The sequence below is a fragment of the Entelurus aequoreus genome, linkage group LG19 (genome assembly GCF_033978785.1).
Source record: "Entelurus aequoreus isolate RoL-2023_Sb linkage group LG19, RoL_Eaeq_v1.1, whole genome shotgun sequence".
Classification (NCBI taxonomy): domain Eukaryota; kingdom Metazoa; phylum Chordata; class Actinopteri; order Syngnathiformes; family Syngnathidae; genus Entelurus; species Entelurus aequoreus.
This window is the reverse complement of record NC_084749.1, coordinates 4,228,749-4,249,956: the sequence shown is the minus strand read 5'-3', so window position 1 is coordinate 4,249,956 and position 21,208 is coordinate 4,228,749. Positions and strand designations below refer to the sequence as shown.

Genomic DNA, 21,208 nt, shown 5'->3' with positions numbered 1-21,208 from the left:
GTGGGAGGGGCCTATCCCCAGGTGCATGTCTTTGGAGGTGGGAGGGGCCTATCCCCAGGTGCATGTCTTTGGAGGTGGGAGGGGCCTATCCCCAGGTGCATGTCTTTGGAGGTGGGAGGGGCCTATCCCCAGGTGCATGTCTTTGGAGGTGGGAGGGGCCTATCCCCAGGTGCACGTCTTTGGAGGTGGGAGGAAGCCGGAGTAGAACCCACGCAGTCACGGGGAGAACATGCAAACTCCACACAGAAAGATCCCGAGCCCGGGATTGAACCCAGGACTGCTCAGGACCTTCGTATTGTGAGGCAGACGCACTAACCCCTGTACCACCGTGCTGCCCGTAACAAAGACTTAATTTACAGTTTTTTGGACACTAGGGGAACATATTCTAAGTAACAAAGACTTAATTTAGAGTTATTTGGTTAGGGCCAGGGTTAGAGGGTTATAATAAGGCCATGCCGAATAAGGCATTAATAAGTACTTAATAATGACTAGTTAAGAGCCAATATGTTACTAATTTGCATGTTAATAAGCAAGTAATTAATGGTGAATATGTTCCCCATACTAATGTTTTATTACTGGTGCACTTGATGAAGCGTGCATGAACATCACCTTGTTCAAACAACACAACCAACATAAACTCACAACAAATGACACACCTGCAAATCAGTCTGACTTCTGCTGTTGTCGTATCGGTAATACGCCGATAGGGAGAAGTTTTTATTTACACGATGAGTCGGGTGTGTTTTGACCTGCGCCGACTCACCGAACCCCTAGGGTTTCATCCAACCCAGGTTAAGAACCACTGGTCTAATGAAACAGCATTGAAACATGCACTCACTGACTTCCTGTTCAGGGCAAAATAAAAGCACACACACACACACACACACACACACACACACACAGTATTCTGCTGCACACTGCAGGTTTAACAAGAGCATACAAAAACACATCTGCCACACAAATATCTACAATACACACAGCATGTTAGTGTGTGTTTCTACACACACACAAATGAGAACAAAATAGAACAAACCTGTGTGTGTGTGTGTGTGTGTGTGTGTGTGTGTGTGTGTGTGTTGCATCTGCATGTACGACAAGCCTGCACTTCCAAGCTGGTCTGGTTTGCATGCATCTATGTTGAAGGGCGTTAAATAATGGCGGCGTGTGTGCGTCCATTTGTCAAAGCCTACATGCCTCTTCTAATATGCCTGCCAGCATGTGCCGTCAGTCATAACGCGTGTGTGAGTGTGTGTGAGTGTGTGTGTGTGTGTGTGTGTGTGTGTGCTGAGGGACCTGATCACTCCCCTGCATAAATGACTCCCCCAGCTCTGATGTAGGAGCCCCCAGCCCCGACATTGCTAGCTGTCCAATAGGAAGCCTAGAAGGTTTTTCCCCTGACTGTAGCGTCCTGAGATGCAGGATTTCATGGCAGCTTTTTTTTTTTGCAAAGTTGCAACAAAAGTGGCGACGTCTTATTCCAATCAAGAACATTAATTGTATGAATTGACAACGCTGGAAGTGGTGTGTTCTTTGTCACTCTAACCTGGACAATATGGCGTCACAACAGTGGCAAAATCCTTGAGCGTAAAAAACACACTCTGCATGTGCGCTGACTCATTTTGCACGAGTTACACCCTTTTATGTTTGTTACTGAATACTTCTTTGCCTTGGACACTTTGTATCTATCTATCGATCTATCTATCTATCTATCTATGCAACTTTAATTATTTGACACTTGTTGATATCTGCAAATGTGCTGCAATATTGTTCAATGAAAAACACTTTAGCTTGTGTGCTATTGCGTGCTTAGCTGCTGTGTAGCTGCTCGCTCCTATAACGTACCATGTTAACTGTTTGTATAAATGACTTGACTAAAGCAGAAGAAAAGAACATCCTTGATGTTTATTGGAGGACATTGAGATGTGCTGCAGGTTAGTGGACATTTGACATCAGGGGCGTCCAAACGTTTGCCCCGGGGGCCGCATTGGGCCACAAAACTTTGGTTGTGGGCCGAAAGTGCATGTCAGGTAACTATAGAGGGACAAGCAGTACACAATGGATGGATGGGTACATATTATATTAATATAATGGATATCTAATTAATATAATTGGATTTGAAGTGTTTGTTGAAGTTGTTTACTTCCGTGACGACCCCCTTAAAGTTTTGTAATCAATCAGAAATATCAAGCAGCTAAAATGTGCCAAACATGGATAAGTGTGGAGAAAGTGTTTTGCATTTTTCCCGTCATGCTTTTTAATAGATTTAAATGGGTGTCATTTAAGATTTTTGGGGGGGATTTTTTTTAATCAGGGATGTTTTTTTTAATAATACCCCCAAAGGTGAGCAGGTTGTGTAATGTGTGACCATTTTCAATATATATATATTTTTTGCACCATGACTCGGGAAGGTTGTTTTCATTGGGGCATATAAGTAAATGCTGCACATGAATTCATTCAGATCGTAATAGATTTAAATGGGTGTGATTTTGATTTATGTTTTTTAAATCATGGACGTTTTTTTAATAATACCGTATTTCCTTGAATAGCCGCAGGGGCGCTAATTAATTTAAAACCTCTTCTCACCCCTGCGTTTACCAAAAGCAGACGGGATGGCCAAGCATGCGGTAATTATTTTAAAACCTCTTCTCACTCCGGCGCTTACCTTATCATGAAAAGCACATTTAATAAAAAAAAACGTTATTATGGTCTTACCTTTAGGTATAAATGAGTCCATGCCAGCTCCTTTTGAAGAAAAGCATCGATATAGAAGTCTTCCTTCAGTTTTAAAAGTCTCTCTGTCTCGATGGAGATCTTCCTTTTAAGTATTACCTCCTGCTTCCATTGAAAGTCCAGTTTAGAAAACTGTTTTATTTTAGATATGTAATCCTCCATGGTAAAATAAATGGCTGCGCACTCTTGCTGCTGTTGTCTTCTTCTGCAGCACAGGTCTTCTGCAGTACCAGCAGTCGCAAGAAGGATCACTAGCGCCCTCTACCACCAGGAGGCGGGAGTCATTTAATGACTCATGTTTGACCCGGCGGAAGTGCCAAGCATGCGCTAATTATTTTGCGAAACGAGTTTGACCCGGCTGTAATTCTAGGCATGCGAATACCATATTCCCGGCGCCAATTCAAGGATATACGATATCCACAAAGGTGAGCAGGTTGTGTTGTGTGTGGCCATTTTCAATATATATATATTTTTTGCACCATGACTCGGGAAGGTTGTTTTCATTGGGTCATATAAGTAAATGCTGCACATGAATTCATTCAGATCGTAATTAAAGGTCATTGACATGAATTACTCATGTTGTCCACAAGATTGCAATAAGGTGCTAGCACTGCAAGTGTCAGACTTTTAAAATGAATTGAAATCTCCCGGTGGCCTACATTCCTTATTCAAGTCAAGACGTCTCGCGGATCAAATTGATGACGCCTGCGGGCCGTAGTTTGGACACGCCTGTTTTAGATGCAAGTCGATATCATCCAATTCTTGTTTTTGTAGACAGATATCCAAAATCAATATCGGATTGGAAGTGAGACCTTGATGGTACTGGCTGAGCAGGCCTGGAAGCCCGGCTGAACGTGTGCTTAGTCCACTAGACTTAGACTAACTTTAATGATCCACAAGGGAAATTGTTCCACACAGTATAGTAGTAGTCCACTAGTAGTAGGAGCTGAGGAAGTGTGGCTGTATCTCCCACCTGCCAATCAGTAGTCTGCAGGTGTATAGAAAGAAGTATCTCCCACCTGCCAATCAGTAGTCTGCAGGTGTATAGAAAGAAGTATCTCCCACCTGCCAATCAGTAGTCTGCAGGTGTATAGAAAGAAGTATCTCCCACCTGCCAATCAGTAGTCTGCAGGTGTATAGAAAGAAGTATCTCCCACCTGTCAATCAGTAGTCTGCAGGTGTATAGAAAGAAGTATCTCCCACCTGTCAATCAGTAGTCTGCAGGTGTATAGAAAGAAGTATCTCCCACCTGTCAATCAGTAGTCTGCAGGTGTATAGAAAGAAGTATCTCCCACCTGTCAATCAGTAGTCTGCAGGTGTATAGAAAGAAGTATCTCCCACCTGCCAATCAGTAGTCTGCAGGTGTATAGAAAGAAGTATCTCCCACCTGTCAATCAGTAGTCTGCAGGTGTATAGAAAGAAGTATCTCCCACCTGCCAATCAGTAGTCTGCAGGTGTATAGAAAGAAGTATCTCCCACCTGCCAATCAGTAGTCTGCAGGTGTATAGAAAGAAGTATCTCCCACCTGTCAATCAGTAGTCTGCAGGTGTATAGAAAGAAGTATCTCCCACCTGTCAATCAGTAGTCTGCAGGTGTATAGAAAGAAGTATCTCCCACCTGTCAATCAGTAGTCTGCAGGTGTATAGAAAGAAGTATCTCCCACCTGTCAATCAGTAGTCTGCAGGTGTATAGAAAGAAGTATCTCCCACCTGCCAATCAGTAGTCTGCAGGTGTATAGAAAGAGGGCATGGCTGGCTTTGCTTGGAAAACTCAATCTTGTTGTTATTATTTCTGGTCTTAGTGTGGCACGTCCCTAAGGGTGTGTTCACACTCATTCAATCAGCCGCTTGGAGAGTGTTATCCAGAGCAGCGGCTTTAATCCCGCCCGTGGCCAATGGCCCATCCATGTGGCTTTAGGTGCGCTTCCTTCTGCCGGCTTGGCAAGTAGGACTTTTGTTTGCGTGGCTGCAAGAACAGAAGCGGTACTACGTAGGCCGAGGACCTCCCGGGTGTTTAAGAGTGGCTGCTATATTGATATCACACAATATTGTGTTGTCAGAAGAGGTAAACATTGACTCACCTGTTTGTGCATCTCAATGTTGAGCCCGTAGGACATCTCATAGTACTACAAAAAAAAAAAAAAAGACAGATAAATCTTTTGTTTTCTACGAGGAACCAACAAAACATTTCCAAACATTTTTTTTAATGATCAATGATCAATTTCTGCTGCAATTGTGCACAATGTACACACTTACACAGTGGAATGTATGCATTTAAAGTACTGTAACACCTTCACTTCTCTGTTTTCTATTCTATTTATTCATCATCATTTTATTGATATTATTCAAGTATTTAAATTAGGGGTTCTTAACTTTTTTAACCTCGGGGCCCAACTTTTCCACCACACAGGGGCCCACTTAAATATCATTAGTAATCATATTCAATAAATATATGTAACCTAATTAGTTGACAACCTTGTCAAAAGATATGAAAGTATGTGTTAGTCACAAAGATCATCATCAAGGCTTCGTGGTCAGGCTGATTACAAAAATAAATACTAGGGATGTCCGATAATGGCTTTTTGCCGATATCCGATATTACGATATTGCCCAACTCTTTAATTACCAATACCGATATCAACCGATATATACAGTCGTGGAATTAACACATTATTATGCCTAATTTGGACAACCAGGTATGGTGAAGATAAGGTACTTTTTAAAAAATAAAATAAAATAAGATAACTAAATTTAAAACATTTTCTTGAATAAAAAAGAAAGTAAAACAATATAAAAACAGTCACATAGAAACTAGTAATTAATGAAAATGAGTAAAATGAAGTGTTAAAGGTTAGTACTATTAGTGGAGCAGCAGCACGCACAATCATGTGTGCTTACGGACTGTATCCCTTGCAGACTGTATTGATATATATTGATATATAATGTAGGAACCAGAATATTGATAACAGAAAGAAATGGGGGGAGGGAGGTTTTTTGGGTTGGTGCACTAATTGTAAGTGTATCTTGTGTTTTTTATGTTGATTTAATTAAAAAAAAATAAAAATAAAATAAAATTTAAAAAAACGATACAGATAATAAAAAAAACGATACCGATAACTTCCGATATTACATTTTAACGCATTTATCGGCCGATATTATCTGACATCCCTAATAAATACTAATCAAATATACTGCAAAAGAAGGGACTCATAAAAACTGATGAAAAATAATTGTACATAAAATTACGCGGTGCTAAAATAAATAGATAATAATTCAATTAATAATACATAAAAATATATGTATGTTTCTGGAATAAACCGTCAACAAAATTAAAGTGCAAATAAAAATACAGCTTTACCACTTTAGTCATCATTTTTGCGCTTGACTTTAGCTCCAGACTTCTTCTGTTTGATATTGTCATTACTGCCACAAGTGGTGAAAAAGTGTATTACAACGGAGTACCCACACAGCTGAGAAACAAGCATATTTTTGGCGGCCCACTAGGGGGCGCTGGCGGCCCATTCTTAGCCTATTTTTCGGAAACGCTGATTAAAATGATGATTCAGTCCAACTTACATGTGACAGAATTGACTAGAAACAAAGAGGAAATGCTTTCAGACAAAATGCAAGAGTACTGACATCTATATCTCTCACAAACATGAACTGATACAAATAGGAAACAGGATGTGTCCGAGAAAGGAGAGATAGCAGCGATTATGAGCCTGTGTTGTCTTTGTGTGTGTGTGTGTGTGTGTGTGTGTGTGTGTGTGTGTGTGTGTGTGTGTGTGCTCAGTGTTAATGAGAGGGGCCACCCTCTAGGCGTAAAGCCAGTTAATCACCGATTGCTGTCTGTAGGAGGGACTGACTCTGGCACTGCAAAACAAACAACACACACACACACACACACACACACACACACACACACACACACACACACACACACACACACACACACACACACACACACACACACACACACACACACACACACACACACACACACACACACACACACACACACACACACACACACACACACACAAACCACCCACATGTAATTCCTTACCTCTGGGTCAGTCTTTCACAAACACAAGCTTATACTTGCATGGGTGTGTGTGCGTGTGAGTCTGTGTGTGTGTGTGCACATGCACCCACACACACACACACACACACACACACACACACACACACACACACACACACACACACACACACACACACACACACACACACACACACACACACACACACACACACACACACACACACACACACACACACACACACACACACACCAGTCCATGTGGAAGCTCCCTAAAGTAATTACAGCGCTTGGGAAATGGAGGTGCTGCTGACTGGGGGAGACGGAGGGGGGGAAACCTGATATGCTATTAGAGGAGTGTGTGTGTGTGTGTGTGGTGCTATTCACTTGAAAACCACAAACAAAAAAATTGCAAAAAAAGGGACAAAGGGCGCTAAAGCAAAGCATGTTTGATGAGCAAATGATGTCAACCATCAATGTTCACAGCATGTTTTTGCACAGTCAGCCATATTTTGTATTGTTATTTATATTTTGTATTGTAATTCATATCTTGTATTGTTATTCATATTTTGTATTGTTATTCATATTTTTGTATTGTAATTCATATTTTGTATTTTAATTCATTGGAGCAGACGTGTGTTGAAGGTTGGCTGTGAGCTGTGCAACAAACAAAGACCTGACCTTTTACTAAATAAGACCTTACATCATTCTGCGTTTCACTGCCTGTGACTGTGTTTATGTTGCCGCCATCAGGCGGAGTCGTGCGTGTGTGTGTGTGTGTGTGTGCGTGTGTGTGTGCGTGTGTGTGTGTGCCTCATGATGCGGCGGCGCAGATTAGATGAGATTAAAGCTAGTCAGAAGATCAATTAGAGGCGAAACATCAGAGGGCTACATTGCCAGATACAATGAGATTAGCCCAGAGCTGGAGCATAGTGCATATTTCTGTGTGTGTGTGTGTGTGTGTGTGTGTGTGTGTGTGTGTGTGTGTGTGTGTGTGTGTGTGACATGTATGTGAGGCGAAGGGAAAAAAGATGTAGGGCAGGAGGGGGGGTGTTGTTCAGGGCCCCTAGAGACAAAGGGTGTGTGAGCGTTTAAAGGATTAGTGTGTGTGAGTGTGTGTTGTGTTGTGTTCTCAGCCAGGTTTGTTTGTGCACTTTCAGCGATTAGCTGCTGGGATCAACTGACGATTAGGACTGAATACTTGCTCAAGATACACGCCTGACTTTGTAAGTGTTGTTTTGAAATTCCACCTCAGACCTAAGACCTCAGACCTCAGTCCTAAGACCTTAAACCTCAGACCAGGTGAGTCGAGAGGAGGGTTTGGGAACAAGATGGCAGAGTCTTTATTTGTCCGTCCCTTTGTTGGTTATGGCAGCCTACTTCCTGGTTTATGGAGGGTGATGCAGCCGACTCACCTCGAGAGGGCAGACTCATGTCAACATAAGCGGTTGTGGACTCGGGCTGTGATACTTGATTTAATTTGATTCGATTCTTGGGGGTAACGATTCCATTCACAATCAATTCAATCAATCAATCACTGTTTACTTATATAGCCCTAAATCACCAGTGTCTCAAAGGGCTGCACAAGCCACAAAGACATCCTCGAAATTCTCGATTCAAAACGATTCTTATAAATAAATAACATTACAAAATAAAAATAATTGATTTTTTGAATCAATTAAGAATAGTTACAAATAAGAATGGCCGTTCAATCAAAAATAAAAACAATTTTGACACCCGTGTTGCATGAACATTTACTTGTGACTTTGTCCACACACATACGTAAGAATGGTTGCTAAAATGTGACTTTGTCCTGACACATATGTGAGAATGGTTGCTAAAATGTGACTTTGTCCACACACATATGTAAGAATGGTGGCTAAAATGTGACTTTGTCCTGACACATATGTGAGAATGGTTGCTAAAATGTGACTTTGTCCACACACATATGTAAGAATGGTGGCTAAAATGTGACTTTGTCCTGACACATATGTGAGAATGGTTGCTAAAATGTGACTTTGTCCACACACATACGTAAGAATGGTTGCTAAAATGTGACTTTGTCCTGACACATACGTGAGAATGGTTGCTAAAATGTGACTTTGCCCTGACACATACGTAAGAATGGTTGCTAAAATGTGACTTTGTCCTGACACATACGTGAGAATGGTTGCTAAAATGTGACTTTGTCCACACACATACGTAAGAATGGTTGCTAAAATGTGACTTTGTCCACACACATACGTAAGAATGGTTGCTAAAATGTGACTTTGTCCTGACACATACGTAAGAATGGTTGCTAAAATGTGACTTTGTCCTGACACATACGTAAGAATGGTTGCTAAAATGTGACTTTGTCCACACACATACGTAAGAATGGTTGCTAAAATGTGACTTTGTCCTGACACATACGTGAGAATGGTTGCTAAAATGTGACTTTGTCCTGACACATATGTAAGAATGGTTGCTAAAAAGGATTTTGTTGGTTCACATTGTGCACATTTGTATTGAAATGATTGTGTTGTCATAACTATGTAACAAAGATGTTGTTTGGCCACAACGACAAGAATGCTTTCAAACATGCACTAAAAGATTATCATACAGAAAATATTAGGGATGCATGATATTTTTACTTTAAGGAGATACAGATAAGTTTCTGCTTCCAAAGACCGATATCGATAACTTATTTATACGTATCATTTTTCAAATGTAGATTTAAGTGTAGTTTGTGCACACCTGGAGGTAAGAAAGACTCAAAGGTGCATTTGACAAATTGTACGCATAGATTTGTTTTGTTAATAACACACAAAAAAGTACCGAAAATTGGTACCGTTGAGTACCAGTATCGACTCCCATGTACTAAGAATTGGTATGTTGAAGAGGTTCATTTAGCCTACTAGTGTGTATTTATAAATGGTTGATTTATATAGACTAGTAAGGTAAAGTTTAGCACCTGACAATAACATATAACACGTGACAGATGACGTCACGCTAACATCAGATGACGTCACGCTAACATCACGTGACACCTCTGATGAAGGCTGCAGAAGCAAGATAGCCGAAACTTGTCAGGTACAAAACTTGACCTTACTAGCTTATATAAATCAACTATTTATAAATACTAAGAATTGGTACCGCATCAATTCAAATGTGCATAGTGTAAGTTATATGTCAGCAGCCAAGAGGAGCTTTTTGTTACTTGTAACCTGTTTTGAGATGGTTTTATTATCATTTTCAAACCAAATTAAATATTGTCAAAATCAGTATGGACCAAGAATCGTGTTCAATTGAATCGTTCGTCACCACAAGAATCGTAATTGTGAGTTGTTGTAATATTTGTCATTCCTATTATAATGTGTTCTGAAATGCACTTTGCACATGATACTGTGTATAATATTAAAATTGTTATGCATAATTAGGGGTGTGAAAAAAAAAAGATTTTCAGACTAATCGCAATTCTTATTTGTAACTATTCTTAATCAATTAAAAAAAAATATATATATATATATATTTAAAAAAAAATAAAAATTAATCTGTCCTGTCCAGCCACTCAGACAAATCATATAGTTGATATAGTTCAGTGGTCCCCAACCTTTTTGTAGCTGCGGACCGGTCAACGCTTGAAAATTTGTCCCACGGACCGGTGGGGGGTGTATTTAAAAAAAAAATAAAAAATTTTTTAATTTTTTTTTTAACATAAATAAATACAATCATGTGTGCTTACGGACTGTATCCTTGCAGACTGTATTGATCTATATTGATATATAATGTATATATTGTGTTTTTTATGTTGATTTCATAAAAAAATAAAAACATTTCTTGTGCGGCCCGGTACTAATCGGTCCGCGGACCGGTACCGGGCCGCGGCCCGGTGGTTGGGGACCACTGATATAGATGATCATAACTGATGTACACATTTACTTTAGAAAAGAGAAATGTTGGATACTTTTCTTGTTGCCTTATTTGTATTTGACTTTATTAAATGTTTGAGTAGAATGTTATTAAACAAAACCAGTTTTTAAAAGGTAATATAGAAATTTATCAGAGCTGTTTTATTTGTTTTATTTTATGGAGGAATGTATTAAATCATAGAACTGGTACCCAATGTTGGTAAAAAATTGTTTTGAATTGAGAATTGATTCCGAATCAAATTGTTACCCCAAAGAATCGAATGGAATCAATTTGTGTGGCGCCCCAAGATTCACAGCTCCTAGCAGTTATCATAATGACATTTTTTGAATGTTGCAATAAAAAAATTAGATTTTATCATCAAAAACAGTATTTATTGACACACAAAAAAGTACTGAAAATTGGTAGCGTTGAGCAATGTTCCGTCTAATAGTTGATGTGTGTGAGCAAAGGCAAAAAGTCGGTGAGCATTGAGTGGAGGCCATGTGAGCAACATCACACGTGCACACTGTGGCTACACCCGCACCACACCTGGCCCAAACATGACTAAATAACAACTTCATTCTCCATCCATCCATCCATTTTATACCGCTTGTCCCTTTCGGGGTCGCGGGGGTGCTGGAGCCTATCTCAGCTACATTCGGGCGGAAGGCGGGGTACACCCTGGACAAGTCGCCACCTCATCACAGGGCCAACACAGATAGACAGACAACATTCTCTTATTATTATAATCAAATGACAGCAGTCATTTCCATTTATAATATAAGTGTTTAGGCCCACTTACAATGACAATAACAACAAATATTGTTTTTCATCAACTGTGTACTTGTATTGTTTGTCTGGGTGGAGGTCCTGCTTTGGAAATAGTTTGTAGCCCTTTCAGACATTGCATTTAGTTCCCATTAAAACATCCACATGTTGCACAATGAGATGTAAGCAGGGGATCATGTGTACATTCCTGCAACTTCCTGTTTGTACAAAATATATTTTTTATTAGTATTTATTTAATATACTAACAGCATTTCATTATTAATATTTATCAATTAAGATTCTTAATAAATGACACTGGAATAAGCCATACTTGCCAACCCTCCCGTTTTTAGCGGGAGAATCCCGTTATTCAGCGCCTCTCCCGACAACCTCCCGGCAGAGATTTTCTCCCGACAAACTCCCGGTATTCAGCCGGAGCTGGAGGCCACGCCCCCTCCAACTCAATGCGGACCTGAGACTGAGTGGGGACAGCCTGTTCTCACGTCCGCTTTCCCACAATATAAATACGCTTGCAAGTTCCAAAACGAATGGAAACAAGAATTTCAGTTCATCCAGGACAGTTGGAAGGGGAAGGTGGATGTTGCCTGTAAATATGTAGAACAGACTTCTCCATTGAACACGGTGGCCGAAATGATTTCTCAGTCATGAACAGAGAAGTTAAACAGGACAATACTGCCATCTAATGGATAGATAATTCAAGTATTTCTTTTATGTAAATAAAATAAATATATATATATAGCTAGAATTCACTGAAAGTCAAGTATTTCATACACATATATAAATATATATATATATATATATATAAATATATATATATATATATATATATATATATATATATATATATATATATATATATATATATATATATATATATATATATGTATATGGAATACTCGAGTTGGTGAATTCTAGCGGTAAATAACCACGCCCCCCCGCCCCCAACACCCATACTTGCCAACCCAGGTTGGCAAGTATGGAATAAGCACACATTTGATTGGTAAATCATAGTGTAACGACCTGGAATGACACTTTATGTGTGGTGTTGGAGTTGTCTGACTTTTTGTGTGGCTGTAAACGCATCACTGGCTAAGTGCCATATGTGCATGTGTTGGCGCCAGTGAGAAAGAGCGAGCGGGTGCTGTTGATACAACAAAGTTGCTTTTGGTCTGGTTTGTACTGCAGAAAATGACCACTTTTGCTGGATATCATTTTTTTAACTAATATTTTGGTGATGTGTTTATGGCCGACAATAAAGAGTTTTGCTCAGTAAAGTGATGGATGGAATTCATGTCCTCAAAGTGTCTCGATAGACGTTACAATATTTGAACAATGATGACGAAAAGTGTTTTCTCTGTCGTGTCCGTGTGTCGAAAATTGTTATGCGCTTATTTTTTTATTAGATTTTGTGCGTGGCATAGATCTGCCGTGCGCAGAGGACGCTTGAGCGGTGCGCAATTGCACAGGCGCGCACCTTAGAGGGAACGTTGGAGATTTTGTTACTTGTAACCTATTTTGAAATTGTTTTATTATCATTTTGTTTTTGTTTCATTTTCAAACCAAATAATGTATTGCAAAAATCTGAATGGAATCGTTACCCTACAGAATGGAATGGAATTGAATGGTGTGGCGTGGACAGACTCCCAGCCTCGTAAAATAGCAAACATGTGGTTGAGGACTTGAAGTGTGTTTGCCAGTCTGCACTCACCATGATGTAATGACGCTGCATCTCAGACTTCTCACTGGCCAACTTGTCACACTCCAGCTTGAGGCTGGGGATGAAAGGAGAGAAGAGGAGTCAAGCTGGTTACCTCCTTCATTATCATCCTGTCACCATCTTCATCATCATTACTGGCCTCGCTCCAGAGGGAAGGTTTCCACAGCTCCACACTGTCAAAGTAGGTCTGAACTCTTTGTAAAAATCAACTAAAAGTCCTCTTTCCAGAGTCCCATCTAAATATAGCAGCCCAGTGTTCCCGGCCGCGACAGCCATTAGCTGTAATCTGGTCAGCGCTGATGACAGGACAAAGGAGGACACGTCAACACGTCAGCCCCATGGTAAAATGGAGAAGACAAGAGGTGGGGGAGGGGGTGGAAGGTGTCAAGAAAATCTGTTGATGGAAGGAGGTCTGACAGGGCATGATCCCATGGGAGGAGCAGATAATACAAGAACATGGCGGAGAGGTCCAGATTCAGGCTACTAGTCTCACGGATCTTTCACCTTCTTCTGCAGGAATGAAAAGCTCGATTAGAAGTAACTCAGGCTTTGTTACGACCGTCTTCGCTGGCACATTAATGTCTCAAACTGATAATATCCTGGGATTACTCACAGGTAACTTGATGTCTCACACTGATAATATCCTGGGATTACTCACAGGTAACTTGATGTCTCACACTGATAATATCCTGGGATTACTCACAGGTAACCTGATGTCTCACACTGATAATATCCTGGGATTACTCACAGGTAATTTGATGTCTCACACAGATAATATCCTGGGATTACTCACAGGTAACCTGATGTCTCACACTGATAATATCCTGGGATTACTCACAGGTAATTTGATGTCTCACACAGATAATATCCTGGGATTACTCACAGGTAACTTGATGTCTCACACAGATAATATCCTGGGATTACTCACAGGTAACTTGATGTCTCACACTGATAATATCCTGGGATTACTCACAGGTAACTTGATGTCTCACACAGATAATATCCTGGGATTACTCACAGGTAATTTGATGTCTCACACAGATAATATCCTGGGATTACTCACAGGTAACTTGATGTCTCACACTGATAATATCCTGGGATTACTCACAGGTAATTTGATGTCTCACACAGATAATATCCTGGGATTACTCACAGGTAACTTGATGTCTCACATAGATAATATCCTGGGATTACTCACAGGTAACCTGATGTCTCACACTGATAATATCCTGGGATTACTCACAGGTAACTTGATGTCTCACACAGATAATATCCTGGGATTACTCACGGGTAACTTGATGTCTCACACTGATAATATCCTGGGATTACTCACAGGTAACTTGATGTCTCACACAGATAATATCCTGGGATTACTCACAGGTAACCTGATGTCTCACACTGATAATATCCTGGGATTACTCACAGGTAACTTGATGTCTCACACAGATAATATCCTGGGATTACTCACGGGTAACTTGATGTCTCACACTGATAATATCCTGGGATTACTCACGGGTAACTTGATGTCTCACATAGATAATATCCTGGGATTACTCACAGGTAACTTGATGTCTCACACATATAATATCCTGGGATTACTCACAGGTAATTTGATGTCTCACACAGATAATATCCTGGGATTACTCACAGGTAACTTGATGTCTCACATAGATAATATCCTGGGATTACTCACAGGTAACCTGATGTCTCACACTGATAATATCCTGGGATTACTCACAGGTAACTTGATGTCTCACATAGATAATATCCTGGGATTACTCACAGGTAACTTGATGTCTCACACAGATAATATCCTGGGATTACTCACGGGTAACTTGATGTCTCACACTGATAATATCCTGGGATTACTCACAGGTAACTTGATGTCTCACATAGATAATATCCTGGGATTACTCACAGGTAACTTGATGTCTCACACTGATAATATTCTGGGATTACTCACAGGTAACTTGATGTCTCACATAGATAATATCCTGGGATTACTCACAGGTAACTTGATGTCTCACACTGATAATATCCTGGGATTACTCACAGGTAACTTGATGTCTCACATAGATAATATCCTGGGATTACTCACAGGTAACTTGATGTCTCACATAGATAATATCCTGGGATTACTCACAGGTAACTTGATGTCTCACACATATAATATCCTGGGATTACTCACAGGTAACTTGATGTCTCACACTGATAATATCCTGGGATTACTCACAGGTAACTTGATGTCTCACACTGATAATGTGGGCTCTGTACCGAGGATGTCGTTGTGGCTTGTACAGCCCTTTGAGACACTTGTGATTTAGGGCTGTATAAATAAACATTGATTGATAATATCCTGGGATTACTCACAGGTAACTTGATGTCTCACACTGATAATATTCTGGGATTACTCACAGGTAACTTGATGTCTCACATAGATAATATCCTGGGATTACTCACAGGTAACTTGATGTCTCACACAGATAATATCCTGGGATTACTCACAGGTAACTTGATGTCTCACACTGATAATATCCTGGGATTACTCACAGGTAACTTGATGTCTCACACAGATAATATCCTGGGATTACTCACAGGTAACTTGATGTCTCACACTGATAATATCCTGGGATTACTCACAGGTAACTTGATGTCTCACATAGATAATATCCTGGGATTACTCACAGGTAACTTGATGTCTCACATAGATAATATCCTGGGATTACTCACAGGTAACTTGATGTCTCACACTGATAATATTCTGGGATTACTCACAGGTAACTTGATGTCTCACACAAATAATATCCTGGGATTACTCACAGGTAACTTGATGTCTCACACTGATAATATCCTGGGATTACTCACAGGTAACTTGATGTCTCACACTGATAATGTGGGCTCTGTACCGAGGATGTCGTTGTGGCTTGTACAGCCCTTTGAGACACTTGTGATTTAGGGCTATATAAATAAACATTGATTGATTGATTGATAATATTCTGGGATTACTCACAGGTAACTTGATGTCTCACAGGTAACTTGATGTCTCACATAGATAATATCCTGGGATTACTCACAGGTAACTTGATGTCTCACACAGATAATATCCTGGGATTACTCACAGGTAACTTGATGTCTCACACAAATAATATCCTGGGATTACTCACAGGTAACTTGATGTCTCACATAGATAATATCCTGGGATTACTCACAGGTAACTTGATGTCTCACACTGATAATATCCTGGGATTACTCACAGGTAACTTGATGTCTCACATAGATAATATCCTGGGATTACTCACAGGTAACTTGATGTCTCACACAGATAATATCCTGGGATTACTCACAGGTAACTTGATGTCTCACACAGATAATATCCTGGGATTACTCACAGGTAACTTGATGTCTCACACAGATAATATCCTGGGATTACTCACAGGTAACTTGATGTCTCACACAGATAATATCCTGGGATTACTCACTGGTAACTTGATGTCTCACACAGATAATATCCTGGGATTACTCACTGGTAACTTGATGTCTCACACAGATAATATCCTGGGATTACTCACAGGTAACTTGATGTCTCACACAGATAATATCCTGGGATTACTCACAGGTAACTTGATGTCTCACACAGATAATATCCTGGGATTACTCACAGGTAACTTGATGTCTCACACAGATAATATCCTGGGATTACTCACTGGTAACTTCACTTCCGACATTTTGATGAACCCTGCGTGAGAGCGTTAGCCCTTCTGTAGTGGAAAAGTTGGGCCTTTAGAACCCCCTGATCTAAACGATACCAGGTGTGATCAGTCCGATATCAGCAAAAAAAAAAAAAAAAAAAAGGTATTGTATTATATTGCTTGGTGCTGCAGGGAATTCTGGGAATTTGTTCTGTAGTGTTTATGTTGTGTTACGATGCAAATGTTCTTCTAAAATGTGTTTGTCGTTGTTGTTTAGTGTGGTTTCACTATATGGCACAGGTTTATGACAGTGTTCATTAGTGTGACAAGTATGGCTGTTGAGTAAGTATGCCCTTCATTCGCTTGTGTGCAGTATGTTGAAAGTCAAGATGATTGTGTCATCAGTCCATTATCGGGCAAAAATAAACCCTGGTTGGACTTTGTCAATTCTAGACTATATGATTTGTGACTCTTTTGTTCTGTAAAATGGACCAAACTCGCCACAAAATTAACAACAAGAAGATAGATTTTTCAAAAATGATTTTAAAGATTGTAAATTGCCATCGCTCCCACGTGGGTGCTCAGGCCCACCCACCTATGTAATGTGTGTTTAAGAGAAAGGCAACTTGGTGGCTGAGTGACGTCAGTGAGTGAGTGGGCGAGCAAAGAGAGAGAGCGCTTGCACTGCGCAGTAGAGTGATGAATAGGTCGGATTGTGTCCTGCAAAACTAACAATAAAGCAACCAGATTGTCACAAATCGGCGGTCTCGTCATTCTGATGTGAAAGTGGAGCTTAGCAGACTTATTGACGGGTAAAGTGAAGTGTGTTAACCCGACGAAAACATGGACCCTGAAGGGAACGTCTGCCCTGTGCTCCTTGACTACAGTCTGCACCGGAGCAGAACAGCAGGACAGGTGTAACAACTACATTATTACCTGTCACTATTTAAACTCCTTGTGCAGATCTTAATGCTTATTATTTAAATGTTTACCTAAGTTTGAAGCAAAGGTGATAATACTAATCGCCACATTAAAGCAACACTTGAAGCGCGGCGCTTCCGTGTTTAAAGAGTCACCTTCACCGCTAGTTTTGAAGCCCAAATACCTCCATATTGCGCTTCACACACTCTTTGTTAACCAGTAGAATTGTCGTTTTTTTGCCATTCCTCCTATCCAAGATGTTATTGCTTGTATGCACTTTGTGTGTGCATTTTGACACACTCAACATCATGCGCCTCGGCTCTGTAGTCAGCGCCACACAGCGGGGATTCAGATGAAAGGACGGTACCGGTACTTTTCAAAGGCGGTATAGTACCTATTTCAATTAATTAGTATCGCAGTACTTTATCAGTACCGGTATACTGAACAATCCTACTGCAAAATAATAAAAATATGTATGATTGGTGCTGATATCGGCCAATACTCAAGGCCCCAATATCGGCTGTCGTATCAGAAGTGAAAAAGTTCTTTGGAGACGCCGCAAAATGATAGACAGCAGCATTGATCATCAGTTTACATAAAATGATAGACAGCAGCATTGATCATCAGTTTACATAAAATGATAGACAGCAGCATTGATCATCAGTTTACATAAAATGATAGACAGCAGCATTGATCATCAGTTTACATAAAATGATAGACAGCAGCATTGATCATCAGTTTACATAAAATGATAGACAGCAGCATTGATCATCAGTTTACATAAAATGATAGACAGCAGCATTGATCATCAGTTTACACAACATGATAGACAGCAGCATTGATCATCAGTTTACACAACATGATAGACAGCAGCATTGATCATCAGTTTACACAAAATGATAGACAGCAGCATTGATCATCAGTTTACACAACATGATAGACAGCAGCATTGATCATCAGTTTACATAAAATGATAGACAGCAGCATTGATCATCAGTTTACATAAAATGATAGACAGCAGCATTGATCATCAGTTTACACAAGTACTGTATGCAGCTCTCTGGGAGCATGGAAGTGAGATGTGGTCAAAGAGGAGCAGATGATTTTGAAGACCAGGTAGGAGCCTACTCCACACACGTCACGACTCAGTCAAACATGAGCAGAAGGTGTGGGCTGATTCCAATCAGCTGGCGTTGCTGCACACGAGCGCAGTCAGGATTGCAAAGTGCGACTTAAAGAGCAATCTTTTTTCTTTACAGCAGGGCGCTGAAGAAGTGATGATGCATCCCCTCGGTGAATCTATCATTATAAACCCACCCATGGCTAATAATCCCTTAACCACATGTGTAAAGTTGCAGATAATAAAATAACACTGCTGTTCGTTTGTGCGTTAAGATTTTTAAGTTACTCTAAAATACATTTTCTGACTAGTGACGTCATCCAATCACCCCAAACTACTATACTGTAAACTATTATAGTTTTAAAGTTATTAACAACACTACAAAAACTGAAATCTAAGTAAGATGAAATATCTCAAATAAGGGTGATATTTGCTTATTTTCTGTCTGATAAGATCATTCTTCTCACTAGAGATGTCCGATAATATCGGTCTGCCGATATTATCGGCCGATAAATGCGTTAAAATGTAATATCGGAAATTATCTGTATCGTTTTTTTTATTATCAGTATCGTTTTTTTTTTATTTATTTTTTTTAAATTTTTATTAAATCCACATAAAAAACACAAGATACACTTACAATTAGTGCACCAAGCCAAAAAAACCTCCCTCCCCCATTTACACTCATTCACACAAAAGGGTTGTTTCTTTCTGTTATTAATATTCTGCTTCCTACATTATATATCAATATATATCAATACAGTCTGCAAGGGATACAGTCCGTAAGCACACATGATTGTGCGTGCTGCTGCTCCACTAATAGTACTAACCTTTAACACTTCATTTTACTCATTTTCATTCATTACTAGTTTCTATGTAACTGTTTTTATATTGTTGTACTTTCTTTTTTATTCAAGAAAATGTTTTTAATTTATTTATCTTATTTTATTTGATTCATTTTTTTTTTTAAAGTACCTTATCTTCACCATACCTGGTTGTCCAAATTAGGCATAATAATGTGTTGATTCCACGACTGTATATATCGGTTGATATCGGTATCGGTTGATATCGGTATCGGTAATTAAAGAGTTGGACAATATCGGAATATCGGATATCGGCAAAAAGCCATTATCGGACATCCCTACTTCTCACTAAGCAGATTTTATGTCAGAGTGTTTTACTTGTTTTAAGTGTTTTGCTCCTAAATGATGTCAGTAAGATATTACAGCTTGTTGCTGAGATTTGATGAGCTATATTGAGTAAAACATGCTTGAAACTAGAATATCAAGTGTTGCAAAGCTGTGTCATCAACACTCACAAGTAGAAAACTACTTTTTTAAAGTCATCATTTCTTATTTCAAGCATGAACAAAAAAAATCATGACTTTGACACAATTGTGTCTCATAATTAAAACAGATGACAGCCAAATGGACTTTGCTGTTTTCAATGAAACAATAGAAAATACGTACTCATATAGTAGTACAGTTGGCACAGTACAGTAAATGGACAGTTAATATTTAGACATTTAACATGTGACATTTCTAACTATTTTGAACAGAAATAGTTCATGCACATTCAGGTAAATTCTTCAAAATTACAACAAAAAAAATTTGGCTGGGGGGCGGGCTGTATATATATATATATATATATATATATGTCTTAATTAGATTATCCAAAAAATAGTGCTCAATACCGTGGTAGAGTGTAATATGTATGTGTGGGAAAAAAATCACAAGACTATTTCATCTCTACAGGCCTGTTTCATGAGGGGTTTACCTCAATCATCAGGAGATTTTAAAACCCCAATCCTCAGGAGATTTTAAAATCTCCTGAGGATTGAGGTAAACCCCTCATGAAACAGGCCTGTAGAGATGAAATAGTCTTGTGATTTTTTCCCCACACATACATATATATACATATACACATACATATACACACACACACATATATATATATATATATATATATATATATATATATATATATATATATATATATATATATATATATATATATATATATATATATATATATATATATATATATATATATATATATATATATATATATATATATATATATATATATATATATATATATATATATTCCTCGCGTACTAATTGACTGAAAGAGCACGCACTTGGCACGATGATGTCATGTTATGGATGGAAAAATGCATTTTTAGACAATATGATTTGCCTGAGCGGCTAGGAGACCCCGAGAGTAACAAGATGTTGCCTTGTTGCCTTTCCATTAAGAACAATAAACTAGTTTTTAGTATAAGTTTGCTGCTTTCAAGAAATGTAATGCCGA

The 21,208-nt window shown here is 39.2% G+C and overlaps 1 protein-coding gene across 2 annotated transcripts in view; it reads right to left on the bottom strand.

Annotated features, from left to right (window-relative positions):
* tle5 (TLE family member 5, transcriptional modulator) overlaps positions 1-21,208 on the bottom strand; it is a 76,181-nt gene that overhangs the window by 8,553 nt on the left and 46,420 nt on the right. For both annotated transcript variants that reach the window (XM_062027694.1, XM_062027693.1), the window contains exons 3-4: positions 13,160-13,223; positions 4,811-4,855 (exon numbers count right to left, since the gene is read on the bottom strand). In XM_062027694.1, coding sequence (XP_061883678.1) covers positions 4,811-4,855; positions 13,160-13,223 — 109 coding nt within the window. The remainder of the gene's footprint in view (positions 1-4,810; positions 4,856-13,159; positions 13,224-21,208) is intronic.